Source organism: Xenopus tropicalis, chromosome 6, assembly GCF_000004195.4.
Source record: "Xenopus tropicalis strain Nigerian chromosome 6, UCB_Xtro_10.0, whole genome shotgun sequence".
Taxonomy (NCBI): Eukaryota; Metazoa; Chordata; class Amphibia; order Anura; family Pipidae; genus Xenopus; species Xenopus tropicalis.
Window position 1 is genome coordinate 94,415,914 of NC_030682.2, and position 15,005 is coordinate 94,430,918.

The following is a 15,005-nucleotide window of genomic DNA, read 5'->3' on the forward strand; positions in this document are numbered from 1 at the left end:
GCCACAATGTGGGTAAAGAAGCTATACAAAATTGTTTCTTAATGTGTTTTGTTTTTTGTGTTTACAGCACAATACCTGGCACTCAGAAGATCTGGATCCGTACATGGGGCTGCTCACATAACAACTCCGATGGTGAATATATGGCGGGACAACTGGCTGCATATGGCTACAGCATAACTGGTATGATCGTGTCCTGATCTTTGAAAAAATAAAGATAAGATATAGCCAAGATTCCCAAGAATCTTTCATTGTTCTGTAACCACAGTCCAGTTCAGTGGGTACCTCATGCTGCAATGATTGTAAGCATCCTACATAGAGGCAGGGCCTTTTTTTTTTTTTTTTTACCATAAAGCCACTTAAAAGGCCTTATGGGGAAAAAAGAAATCATTAAAACAGAGAGCTCTGTGTTTTCTCATTTTCTTTAACCACCCCAGTATCTATATAACTGCACTATCTATTGTTTTTGGCTTAAGTTGGCCATACATGTAACGATTTTTCTTTGCTTACCAACCAATTTGAGTGCGATCCAACAAAACTGTTAAGTTATCGTAAGGTTAGTGTGCACCAGACGATCATACATCTAGCGATCTTTCACCCAACATTAGTCAGAAAATCGATCTGACAGGTTTAAAAATTTTTGGGGTTAATGATGAATTTGTCCATTGTCCAATTATTTGCAGGAGCAATTGTGCAGTTTAGACAGTTTATCCTAGCTTCCTAGATATGGCTTGAAATGCTTGTTTTCTTTGATGGACAAATCATACTTTAAAATTTTTTTTCACAATAAGCTTGGTCCTACAATAACAAAAAGATCTTTTAAAAATCTACAGCTTTAGAGTGACTTCAGTAAAGGCAATGTGCCATGGAAGGGACAGTAAAAGTGGTCACTTTTCTAAAGTATAATTTATTTTAAGATGTTTTGCTCTTGTCATAATGCTGTTGGTATGAGCTAAACAATTCCTGACAGAAATTAGTTAAATGACAATGATGTTGTTACAAGTCGTCTACATGTTTAAGTGCACTACCTTATTGTGACCATTTGAGGGCAGACAAGGATTGTATTTTACATTTATTTCTGTCCTACTGGAAAGCAAGCAAAAACTATAATGCCTTAACTTAATACAGGTACAAAGCACCTAATGTTTCTTCCCCTATATTTATTTGTTTCAATCTCTACTTTTTACCTTTTTCCAGGCTTTTCTCGGCTGGTGTATATACGACAGCAGAGAAAACAACCTATTTGCCATTAGCGGAAGCATTTTGAATGATAATACATGGAAGAATATGTATTTACACTGACTTTTTAATTTAATAAATAACACTCAGATGTGCAGGTAGTTGATAATGTTACACCCAACTCATTGCTCCAATAGATATCATTCGTAGGGAAAAAGAAAGAAACTTACACATCTTTTATATATTTACTAGAAAAATAAAAAGTTAAAATAACTATGGTTGACCTATAAAACTGCAATTTTTTAAAAAAAGCTAATGTTGGATATTCAGTACACCTCTAACCTGTTTGCCTCTGGAGTATATTGTTTGTTTTAGAGCAGTGATCCTAAACCAGTGGGTCAAGGGTAACATGTTGTAAACTACTTTTCTTGGTGTGATTCGGCTTAATCACTCGAAAATGCAGTGTTGAAAGGGATGGCATTTTTGGGAGATTTCCTGCCTGTGGTAGCGCAGATTTAACTGTAGGTGACATCTTTCCATGTGCCATTGCCCTTAGGGTGAAGACACATGGAGCTAATTAGTAGTAGCTATTTGTCACTGCTACTAGAAAATACCCTGCCATAGACAATGTTAAGGGGCACATTTACTTATCCACGAATGCTCCGAGCGTTCGTTCGTTTGGTCCAATCGTATTTTCCGCAACTTTTTCTTACCTTGCGCGACTTTTTTGACGCTTGCGCATCTTTTTCGTATTGGTTTTGCCGCTGTTTACAATTGTACTGTAGGAAAATTTTGTGACTTTCGGATCGCCAATACGATATTATCGTGACTAATACGATTTTTTCGTAAGAATTTTCGTGATTTGCGATCTTCAGAAGTTTCGTTTCCAATCCGAATTTTTCCCATTTGGGATTCGAACTTGTGTTTTGATAAATCTAAACCCCTAAAAGTTGCCTCTGCTAAAACACATGTAGAGACAGTTATCAGTATCACCATTGTCTATTTTTATCGCTGTGACAAGTAGCTGCTACTAGTAGTTCCGTGTGTCTTCACCCTCAACCTGACCTTCATACATTTACCCCTATCTTCTGCCATGCGTTTTTTTCCTCGCCAAATATGCCCTCCGCCTGTTGATGCACAGTGATGTTGTGGTGGATAGTAACGAATCCGCTTTTTCTACAGTACCGTACTTATGCAGGTGGAGGAAACGCCTTGTGTGACTTTGCCAGCTGAGAAAATACTGCCTCATGCTGATAGTAAATGATAGCTATGGAATGTACCTGTCACTGCTCTCATGGGGCTGATTTTGGACCTTAAATGCACCCTTTGAGTTGCAGAATTAGGCAATATTGATAAGTGTGACATTAGTATAAGGGCTGCTGACGTTTATTGCACCTTCTTTAAGTTAAGGGGCCAAACCTGCTATACAACGGTTTTTGCACACTGACCTTTGACATTGTAATTAATAATTTCCTATAATACACAAGGTTCATTAGGTTACATGATAGAAACAATTACTTACTAAGCGCCGATTACAACTGTTGACATCACTGAGTAATTTATACTTGTTTTGCTTCCTGGAAAATGTAACATCCATCCTATATTTGCCACTTGCTTTATTGCATGTGCTACAATATAGAATATATTACTGAAAAGGTCTGTCAAATAGATATGGCTCCTGAATATTGTATAGTTTCCTTTGTGTGGTCAGGTGCAGCCATATAATCTAAAGTAAGCATATGGTAGAATGCTAGAAGTTTAAAGGTGTTGGCTTCTGGTTTTTAGATGCAGTGTATGGCAGCAGTAGTATTTGTCTGATGACAAGCAGTTATTTAGTTGGCGAACAGTCATCGGTGTATTAGGCACCTTGTACATAATAATGCATTCTAACGCAAGCACTTGCCTGACAGGTAAACTGTTATAGCACAGGGAAATGTGAGAGGAACAACAGCATAATTATCTTAAAAGAAACTAGAAAATAATATGAATGGTATATTTCTGTGTCTCTTTGGGAAAATGTTAACAAAAGGTAGCCTTTTAACTACTTGGGAAATAATGTTCCTGGAGTCCTGCTAATACATTTGTGATACAGAATATCCAGTGAGTACAATGCATATCTCTCCCTTTCCATATTGTAAAATAGTTTTTTAGTTTCCTATACAGCAGGCAGTATGGACAAATTTAATGTAAATATCCCTATTATTAGTCTGTTTTACAATAGTATACCTGCGGCAGGCACACAGACATCTAGTAGTGTTTTCACATGCTGAGAACATGAAGCCCTCATTGGAATGACCTCATCTCCAAAATCCTGTGGCAGTACTGAATGTTTCCTGCAGGAGGAGATGTTTCGCTTTTGTAACATTGTCAATATGGTTGATTTTTTTTTTTTTTCCTTCTCTGTATTAAATTTCAGGTTGATAAGAATGTAATTATGTTTCATTAGTTCTTTATAACTGCGGTATTTCACTTACATTATTTAAAGAAGAGTACATTTTGTCAAATTAAAGCTGCTGTGTTTTTGTAAATTACCCAGTAACGATGTTCCTGTGCTGATGAAACATTGCCTGCAAAAATCAGAAATATATGTATATGTACGGAGATATATATATATATATATATATATATATATATATATATATATATATATATATATATATATATTATAAATATTTTTTCCTTTAAGCTGACTAAACCAGTGATATAATTTCAAGAGATTTGGAGATGATATTAAAATGATCATTATTATTTCTGGTTTTGTGCTGTTTCCTGTTGAATTGGCTCTCCCCAGTAGTTCATAATATTTCTGGTTTTCGAATGTTAAAGACTGTAGACTAAAGGTGCTTGTTTATAAAATGGAGGGGGGGAAGCATAGCTTCAGCGAAGCTCACAGTTTCCTGCAGACAAATATTAAATATGCCAGTCTTAAACGCCACAGCATTAAAACTCTGTAATTGTTCATTCATAAAAGCGATCATATCCAAATCCAGCTCACTGGTGCTGCGTAGTGATCTACGCAATGCACCCTGGGCTCCCTGTCCTATCGGAGCATCACCCAGCTTTCTATATTAGCCAGTGCTCTCGAGTCATAACCAGAGCACAACATTCAGTGCTCTCTGCTTTTACACCTTCCTATGTTATGTTTATCTTTTGTTTTCAGAATTGTTTTATGATTCTATAAATATTTTGTGATTCAATATTAATCCTGTGGCATGAAGATTTTCTCAAGCTTCGGCACCATTAAGAGTGGAGAAACACCGTTTAACTTATTGTCATGGGTTTTTTTCCTATTTTTTTTTTTCTGCCTATAAAACTCTTCATTGGAACATTGGAACATGTGTATTTTATTTATCATGCCAGATTTGGGCTGCATCTACAGGGAAGCTGACTATCCCCTTTCTGCTTTTAATGTGCCTGGAAGAAAAGAATGAGCCAGAGTTGGACAGCAAGCATATACATCATATAGGACTTTACATTACGTTCTGTTTTTTCCCCTTTTGTTTCATTTCACTGTATGCGCTGCTAGAAATCATTTAGTAACATGTTATTGCTTTGGCAATGTGTGGTTTATATCTTTGTATACACAAATCCTTGTTACTCTTATCAGGACAGCTTTTTGTGTTCAATGGCATATACCCATGCAGCTGCTCGTATATCTGCTGCAAGAAACAAATGTTTTGGCGACGTTCACATAGGGCTTTGGATCTGCTGGTAACAGGGCACCCTTCTTTCAGGATGGGTTACCAGGGATAGTTGTATAGTTGTGTATAGTTTACTACTGGCAGAGGCAGCCTGATGGAAATGTGGCTGTTAATTTATGTAGTGTCAAATGCTGACTGATCCTGCCTGGTAAAGACCCGTGTGTTCTCTTATTAAAGAGGCTGACTTGATGGGCTAAACTAAAGAAGAAAGATAACCATTGTTTGAATTATTATCAATATTTCTGTACTGTCTTAATAGCATATAATTGTAGAAAAAATTAATTCTGCCCCTTGTTAACAAGATTCTCACCGGGCTGCTATTAGAGCAGTTTCTGTATAGAGCAACAAGGACCTAAGGGCTCATACATACCAGTGTTTCACCCTGCGTTTCCCTTGCGGAGGCATTTCCTGCGTTTCACCGCAGGGCAAAGCAGGGTGAAATGTAGCCCTTTCTTCCTTATTGTACTGTGCTCACATGGGCACATGTAAGCACTGAATGCAGGTGAAATGCTGCCTTTAGCGCTTACGTGTGCCTGTTTGAGTACAGCGGGATGGGGAAGAATGGGCTGCGTCTGTTCCTGCATTCCCTTGCAGTAGCACGGAATAGAGGGCGGATTCACCACAGGCGAACCCAGGAACAGATGCTTTTGAATATGAGCCCTAATCATATCATTGCCGTTTTGACCCAGGGACCATAATCAAAAATACTTTTGTAAGCAGAGGCCCTATAGAGATTTGTAGATTATCCCCAATTGTGTCTGGTTTAAGAACTCTTTGCCTGGGGTTTCTTTGTGTGTTACAGGTTACCAAAAACTATGAAATTAACTCAAAATCAAATAGATATGGATGTGAAAATCCTTATAGGGGTAGTATGCTCAAAAAATTGTCCCTGCTAAGTTGTGTGCTTCTGAAGTTTTATTGTATGTCTCTCTGTATAGACCTTGAGCAAGTGTTACTGGAAAATGCAAGGCCTGGAGTTTCTTGTTTCAAGACACGTCAGTAGCTCTGCCTCATTCCATTAGTGATGTGGTTTCTTGCAGGGGGATTATAACACTACAGGAGGGCTATGGAAAAGGATAAGGAAAGCAAAGCAAAGCAGTGGGGTCTCATTCCATAAATGCATGGTGTTTGTGTGTGTGTGGTGTAATTGAAACAAATGTACTGGTATCAGGCACTTTAATTATTTGATTAGTCAGTGTAGATGAGGTGTTAGTACCACACTTTGGCCAAAATATGTAAGCTCATGTGCTACAAGTCCTACACTGCCTATTAGCATTTTAAGCCTTTAGTGCAATTAAAATAAAGTCCCACAGCAAACAGTGTGACTAAGTAGTAAGACCATGTTGCTCTTACCCATGAGGCTCCCCTGTAGTGGTGTCCCTTCCTGCGCTCCCTTTCAGTGTAATACTCAAGTATGAGCTACAATTTGTACACAAAATACAGAAAGAAATCACCAGTAGTTGGTCTATCCCATGCTATGGCCTTGACCAGCTGCTAAATGCACCCTTATGCCAGCCCAACCCACATTCTGGAGTTGACCAGCTGCTAGAAAAAGGCATTATTTGTACACAAAAAGGAGAAAAGATAGCTTTTTTGTGTTTTGTGTCCTATTTTTAGCAAATATTCCATCTAGCTGCCATGCAAACTTTAGAAACAAGGAACTACTTACAGATGTATGTTAATGAGCTAGGGCTTAAGGGCTTGTATGGACGAGCATTTCCTCCTGCGTTCTCCTGTTTTCCACTGCAGGGGAGCAAAGGAAGAAACCCATCCTATTCTTCCTAATGCGCCTGTACTTAGGCACATGTAACCTCCGAATGCAGGTGGGATGCAGAGCATAAAGAAGAATAGGATGCGGTTGTTTCTGCGCAAAACTAACAAGGACACTCCTAAAAGGCAAATGCATTTCTCTTTACATGCCCAAGCTGCATTGGATACAGGTGTAGGCCAGCTGTTCTCCCCCCTGAAGTACACAGGAGTGTGACCTGTGACAATGCAGCAGTACACACATCTCTCTGAAGATTTTTACCACCTTAATCTGAAGCATTTGGCTTAATGACAAGTAAATGTTGCAGATCTTTACCAGTGAGTCTTGGGGGTATTGTTTATATGCTTTCATGTGCACATGGGCCAGTTAGCATGCCAAACTCAATATTCCACCTTGGCAAAGCTCTGTAACACATTTAGCTTACATTTGCAAGCCCAGTTATCTACACAGGGGTTAAGGAAATAAATTAGATGTGGGGGTATGGCTGATGCCACACATAGCATATGGCATATATTTTTGGCAAGCTAAAAAACGCTTGCCGAAAATATCACCATATGCTCCTACCTGTGCCTGCACCCGAATGAATAAGATACGCTTGGGTGAGGCACATGTAAAAAAAATGTGGGACTTTGCATTCTCTCGTGTTTTTATGCAGATATTGGCTACATATGCCTGCACCGAAGCATATTCTATTCCTTCCAGTGCAGGCACAGGTAGGGGACATATGGTGCATATGTTCGCCAAGTGTTTTTCAGCTTGCCGAAAATATACGCCATACTCCTGGTGTGGCATCAGTCTTAAAGGAGAAGGAAAGGCAAAATCTATAAAGGATACCCTTCAATAGTCCTACTACTGTTAATCAAAAACGCTTTACTTTTGGCTCTATTGCAAGAATAACCGAGTTACTGCAAACTTTAGCATTGCTTTAGTGAATGGCGCCGCCATCTTTGAAATGAGATGGCCACTTCCTTTCCTTCACCGCACTGCGCATGCGCATCATTCCCTCCCTCCGAGCCTAGGTGCGTGCTTGTAGTGGGAGTGACAGAGGGTCCGTGGGAAGGAGAGCGCTCTTGCTTGTGCGCGCTCACAGAAAATCTAAATGCGCTGAGCTGGTCTTCGTCTCAGTGCAGGAGCGATGCATTATGGGAATCTTCTTTACCCAGCTCTGCGTTTTTCTTCCTGTTTGCCTTCTGATCATCTGAACAATTGAAATATGGGGAGACTTAAGGGCACTATTGAGACAACTGAAGGTATGCCTGCAGCTTGAGATTAACTCTTTACTAGCCTTTCCTTCTCCTTTAGGTCGGTAAAATTTCAGCATGTATAACACTTTTGTGTGCTGACCTTTATTTGCTACTGAGACCTTTTTTTTTTTTGCAGACTGCTCTGGGAATAACATTTTTTGTTAACATTCAACGTTTTTCATTCCTGAATGAAACAAAGCCAATAAATGTTTGAAAGTATAATGTCCCCCTTTCATAAATCTGCTGTACACACCTATTTATATATGTGGAATAATAATATGCAGTATGTACTATCTACAGTTTTATAATACCATAGTACTTCTTAGCCAAGAAGACAATAAATGTTTTAAGGAGCACAACGGCTCAGCACTGTGACCTTTCAAGCATTGGGGTCATTGATTCTGAGTTAGCCACTGCCTGGAAGGAATTTGTATGTTCTTCATGTATGTTCTGCATGAGCTTTCTCCTGTTTCCTCCCATGCCCAAACATTTTTTCAGATTATAGTAGAACCCCTGAGTTAAGCACCCAGATTTTAAGGTTTGCTAGTGCCACATAGTAAAACTGCAATATACAGATATGGGAACAGAAACTCGTTATCCAGAAAGTTCCAAATTACCGAAAGGCGATCTCCCATAGACTCCATTATAAGCAAATAATTCTAATTTTGAAAAAATGATTACCTTTTTATCTGTAATAATAAAACAGTACCTTGTACTTGATCCCATCTAAGAGAGATAATTCTAATTCTAAGAGAAGATAATTCTTATTGAAGGCAAAACAATCCTATTGGACTTCGGAGGAAACTTTGCACGACTTTGGAATACCGAATCGATGCAATGGCCTTTCCACTGGAGACTCCTATTGATAGATCTCTTCTATCACAGGCATCTCACCTCTCCAAAATGTCTTTCCATGGATCATCAGCCTTAAGCTTCACTGGAATGGACAGGGACTGATGTGAATAAAGAACAGTAAATGTAAAGCACTGTATAAGAAATGTATCACTTTATAAATAAAGAAGCTTACAACCACTTAGATTAAAAGAGTTCCATCGGACCTATCAGTACAAAGCTCAATGCTCCAATTTTGGTGAAAAAAGGTCACATTTGAGCACTCTCTACATAAATTCATGTGATTTTGTAACTGTAGGCATACCTTCAGTTGTCTCAATAGTGTCCTTACGTCTCCCCATATTTCACCTATTCAGATGATCAGAAGCCAAACAGGAAGAAAAAAAAACACTGAGCTGTGTAAAGAAAGTTTCCATAATGCCTCACTCCTGCACCGAGACCAAGTGTACATGCTCAGTTTGTAAGACTATGAGTCAGCTTCCTGCTGATTGGCTCAGATCTACATTCCTAAGGGGGGGGGGGGGAAGTGAGTTCTTAGCATTCTTGAGGGAGGGGGGAGCAGGAGAGATGAGAGAGCAGAGAGCTGCGTGTCTCTGGCACATGAATTACAGACACAACAAATCTTTTGACAGAGAAGTCAGCACAGCATTTCCATAGACCTGTCTGATAAAGCTTACTTAGTTTTTACCTTTCTTTCTCCTTTTAAAATCAGTTCAAAATAAGAAAATGGGCAGAGTGCTTTGTAACTGGCAGCTTAAGGACCTAGGCTTTACTGGCGAATGTTTCATTTGTTTCAGTTTCATTTTATCATAATCCTGCCTCGCTAAATGTGGCATATTGGACAATTGGCCCACTAAATAAAAATGTGGACAACTGTGGTTCGAACCATTTATATACACTGCGGTGATTGGTATAATACAATAAAGCGTAAGTGGTTCAGCAGTAGTCTTTAATGCCTTGCAGCTCTGTGCCCCAAGTTTAAATTTCAGCCAGACCGCCATCTGCAAGAAATGTATATGTTCTTCCTGTGCTTGCATAGGTTGATTCCCACACTTCAAAAACATTTAGGCATACTGACTCCTAATCAAGTTGACTATAGTGTGAATGTGATAGGCACATTAAATTTTAAGCTGCACTGCAGCAGGTACTAAAGTGAATGATGAGCAATCTCTTGTGGCACTGTAAAAAAAAAAAAAAAAAAATTCAGCAAAAACAATTCAATAATGTTTACCCAATAATGTAGGACCTTTTAAGCTGTTTATATTAAGCTGGAATATTAAGGTGGAACATTAAAGCAGATTTGGAGACAAACTATATAGATTATGCCATATCCCATGCATAATGCAGGATAGAGTTCCTGTGTGAGCCATGGCAGGGCAAAGCAACAGCACACTTTAATTGTAGTTGACCTCGCTAGATTAGATTTTCTGTAAGGACTCCAGGACTGGTAGGGTACGTAAGGACTGCCAAATCTCTTTTAATAGTGATATCTCTTAAGCTGCTTTTCAGTGTCTTATTACAGCCCTACTCACACCCAACAGACTGTTAAATCGTATCATATACTAAAAGGAACTCCTTAATTTTTCGTACTGATTGATAATTCATTTTGTCCCTTGATCACCTCAGCAACTGTTTATGCTCCTAAACTAGTACTTTCTTTTTAGGTGAGCTAACTGCTGTTTGTTAAGAGACACAATATGTTACCATTTTCCAGATGGGCCATGGTAATTGATATACCTTCTGCTAAAAATCCTGACTCTTAGTATTTGATTTCATTTAAATTGGTTAAGGCCTTCTAATGTTACTGAAGCTGTAACAAGCAAAGTGAGCACTGCCTTTTCCTCAGGAAAAACATTGCTCATTGTGTGTCTTGTTGACAGTCTTGATTGCCGATTCTGGAAATCTTGGGTTCAGTTCTGATATCAGTCCCTTGCGACCCTGAGCTAGTTATTATATCCCCCAGTTCTTTAGTTTCCTATGTAAGTTACTTACCAGATTGGACCTTTTTTCCTGCTAGTCTGGTACATACAGCTTTAAAAAAAAAAAAAAAAAAAATTACTACGTTTTAATGGGAAGAGTATTTTGTCCAGGTCTCCTTAAGTAGAGCTGCACGGAATCCATAAACACCTCCACAAAAGATTTAACTGAATACCGAATTGAATCTATACCCTGATTTGCCTATTCAAATGTGAGGAAAAAATAAACATTGTGCTAACTGGTAACAAAATTTGGATTATTTTAAGGTAAGGGAGAAGAAAAGAAACATTTCTCATGCTACACACATAGCAGTTCCTTAAAACCAAAAAAGAAAGGCTTTACTCCTTACTTAAGAAATTATCTGCAGAGACATTCTAATTACAGGTATCGGATCCCTTATCCGGAAACCCATTATCCAGAAAGTTTCGAATTACAGAAAAGTCATCTCCCATAGACTCCATTTTAATCAAATAATTCACATTTTTAAAAATAATTTTCCTTTTTCTCGGTAATAAAACAGTACAGGTATGGGATCCCTTATCTGGAAACCAGTTATCCAGAAAGTTCAGAATTACGGAATTATAGACTCCATTATAAGAAAAGAATTCTAATTTTTAAAAATGATTTTCTTTTTCTCTGTAATTATAAAACAGTACCTTGTACTTGATCCCAACTAAGATATAATTAATCCTTATTGGAGGCAAAACAATCCTAGGTTTATTGAATATTTAAATGATTTTTAGCAGACTTAAGTTATCGAGATCCAAATTAAGGAAAAACCTTATTCGGAATGCCCTGGGTCCCAAGCATTCTGGATAACAGGTCCCACACCTGTACTTTGTACTTGATCCCCACTAAGATATAATTAATTCTTATTGAAGCCAAAACAATCCTATTGGGTATATTTACTTTTTAAATAATTTTTTTAGCAGACTTAAGGTAGGAGATCCGAATTACGGAAAAATCCCTTATCTGGAAAACCTAAGGTCCCGAGCATTCTGGATAAACGGTCCCTTACTGTAACTGTACCATTGATTTCATAGCACACATACAGCCTAATAATTCAGAGCCTTTCAATTTGGATCTTCCTGGGCTGCGTCAAGTCCAATGTTTTGCAATGTTTTAATCAAAAGGACTTTAACACTTTTTTGATTCTTCATGACCAAAGGCCAAGGAAAGCCTGACTCACTGGGGTTGCCAATATGCTATGCACCACCCCAGTAAATCTAATCAATAATCACACTCCTGGATTGGTGTGCTACCCAGGCGTGCCTGGGGCAGAGTTAGATTTGAACGTGAACGGTAATTAAAATCTGAAAATCTTACTCTTTTTTGCAGATCCACAACTCTAAAAGGGCTAAAAAGGTCATTTAATACAGATAGTGAGAAGAAGTGCAAGTGTGTGCCCCTTAGTGCTCCTTCAGAGAATTTCTTTTCCTGGTCTGGTTGTGCAGGGTAAAAAAAATATCTTTTGTGAGGTGCAGACTGCAGTGTTAGGGTGCTCAGACCAGACCTGTCTATACCGCCTGCCATATAGCAGACAAGAAAGAACAGGGCCCTGTTGCAGCCTGTTTTTTGTTACTCCCTAAAATGCATGTACATATGAATGACACACTAGTTACGGGCGAGGGGGGGGGCACCTGTGTTTACCAAAACACTTTTTTTTTTTTTTTATGGTTTCTTTAAAAATACAAAGGCTACATCCACACTAGACAATGTCCACAGCCCTTGACCTATTAGAATTATCAGCTGTGGAGAATGCCAGCTACCTCAGAGCTTTTCTGTTTTGCTCAGAGCAGACAGGGTAGAGTGCCCCTATAGTTTTATCACTGTCATCAGTGGGAATCGCAGAGAGCTTGGTTGTAATCAAGGTACAGTGTTTCTGAGTGGGTTGTACAGGTGGCAGAGGTGGGGATTTTTGGCTTTTCATGCAGTGATTTCAGTGGGACTCACAGAGAGCTTGGTTGTAATCAAGGTACAGTGTTTCTGAGTGGGTTGTATACATGGCAGAGTCTTTTGGCTTTCATGCAGTGATTTCTTTACCCTGTAGCTAGAAAGAATTTGTGACTAATGGTTGTATATATAGTTTATGTATGTGATAGTATTGATTGGTAAGTATAGGTTGTGTGTGCTGGGTCTACTTGGAAGGTTTGAACTTGATGGACTCTGGTCTTTTTTCAACCCCATGCAACAATGTAATATTATAACTATGTGACCACGTAGGGTTAAATGAGTTTTTGCGATGTAAGTAAACCATTCTGTTTTGCCTTTACGACTATTTACCTTCTTTGCATATGCTTTATTCTGAATTACTGTTTATGTACTTTACTAGGAAAAGAGGGAAGCTGTGCTTCTGTGCTTGCAGCTGTTAAAAAATCTTAACCTATGTGCTGCCAGTATTACTTGATGTGGTGCTGCACTAGAGCTACACTGGATATACATTATAGGCATGGCCTCTGAAATGGATTCCCCTAGACATTAGACTTGTATAATGAAAGTAGTCTATATTTTATGTGCTTTATATACTATACTGCATTAAAAGTTGTCAGTGACCCCTTAGGTGTGCCAAGGGACAACTTCCAAAGGGCAAGAAACATGGCAGGACAGAGCTGCTTTTATTCCTTGTGGTGAATTAGGTAATTAGGTTTTTCTTGTTGTGGTTAGACTAGAGCTACACAAGCAGCAATGTGGGTGACCTATCAGAATTATCTAGCTCTGATTAAGTGCTAGCATTTGGCAGAGCCATATCCCTGCAGTTTCATCACTTATATCAGTGGAAGTAGAGAAGCTCTGCCAGTGTACACATCAATAATATATGCTTGGTTGAAGGTGGCCATACACAGGCTGAAAAAAGCTGCCAGCGACGTCTGTCTGCACTTTACAGGCCCGGGTATAGGGCCCTCAGATTGGCCTGCCCAACAGATATCTGACCGAAAATCAGGCAGTTTTAAAAATCCCATCTAGGTGAGGAGCACATCAGCTCATTGATGCAGTTCTCACCCCGACCATCTGCATCTTGTCAATGTGATCCAGTCATTCAGCCCTCAGGCCAAACAATCGGATCAATCCAGTATCGCCCCCACCAAAGTGGGCATATCGGGGAAAATCCACTTGTTTGGAAAGGTCGATAAACATGCAGATCTTTCAGTGTATGGCCAATGTTGTCACTGCATTAAAGGAGAAGGAAAGGTAGATTCACCTAGGAGGGTGCTTTCCTATATTGTATATCTGATTTGTCCACTCCATTGGCCAAAGGCTAGGGGCAGTGCACCCAAACCCTGCCAGTATACTGATGAGTTCAGTGAATAGAAAATCTTCATACTGAATAAAACATACAATGTAATGGTTAACACCCTGTGTGGATCATAATGGGCTACATTACTCTAAAGCTGGCTATACACATACCAAAATAATCGCATGAAACTATTTACATACCGTGTGTGGGCTCCAAATTATTATCCCGATAATTTGCGCACCCTGGTGATTGATCATATAGCCTGTTGTGCAGGTTAGAAGATTTAGTTCGGATAACGATAAAATCTGCGCATGTATTGTGTATCTGACAAAATCTTTGTGGGTACTACAATGCATTTCTAGGAAGTCATTTTCGTATGATTGGTGTCCACTATTTCATATTCAGAACATGTTAGTTTTAGATCGTTGTGTTTAATGATATGTTTAATCACACATATGATTAGTATCCGAATGTTCTTCGAAAGAAGACTAAAATCTGAACATGTATGGTCATCTTAAGAATCCTGCAAAACTCCTAGTTCAGGGCAATACTTATGCATAGTTTATGGTAAATTTCTCTGGGAGTTGTTTCTCATTAGAACACAGACAAAAATATTAGGGTCACCGAAAACCCATGCCCCTGTGTGACTAGGCTATGGTTCATTTTGAATTAATTATAATACAGTAGCAGCCTGTGGGAGGTGATAAGTTTCAAACCAACTTTTTTAATATTTCTATTAGATAAATGCTAAGGGAAACAATCAGCTGATGTACAGATGGAATCATAGTGATGTATTAAAGGAAAACTATACCCCCAAACAATGTAGGTGTCTATACAAATATATTGCATAAACAAGCTCATATGTAAAACCCTGCTTTATCTAAATTAAACCATTTTTATAAAAATATATTTTGGGACCTGGTGTTTTCCGGATAAGGGATTTTTCTGTAATTTGGATCTCCATACCTTAAGGCTACTAAAATATTATTTAAACATTAATTAATCCCAATAGGATGGTTTTGCTTCCAATAAGGATAAGTTATATCTTAGTT

The 15,005-nt window shown here is 38.6% G+C and overlaps 1 protein-coding gene across 3 annotated transcripts in view; it reads left to right on the forward strand.

Annotated features, from left to right (window-relative positions):
- Positions 1 to 15,005, forward strand: part of cdkal1 (CDK5 regulatory subunit associated protein 1-like 1) — a 477,082-nt gene that overhangs the window by 19,396 nt on the left and 442,681 nt on the right. For all 3 annotated transcript variants that reach the window (XM_012964438.3, XM_012964437.3, NM_203863.1), the window contains 1 exon segment: positions 68 to 180. In XM_012964438.3, the coding sequence (XP_012819892.1) occupies positions 68 to 180 (113 nt within the window).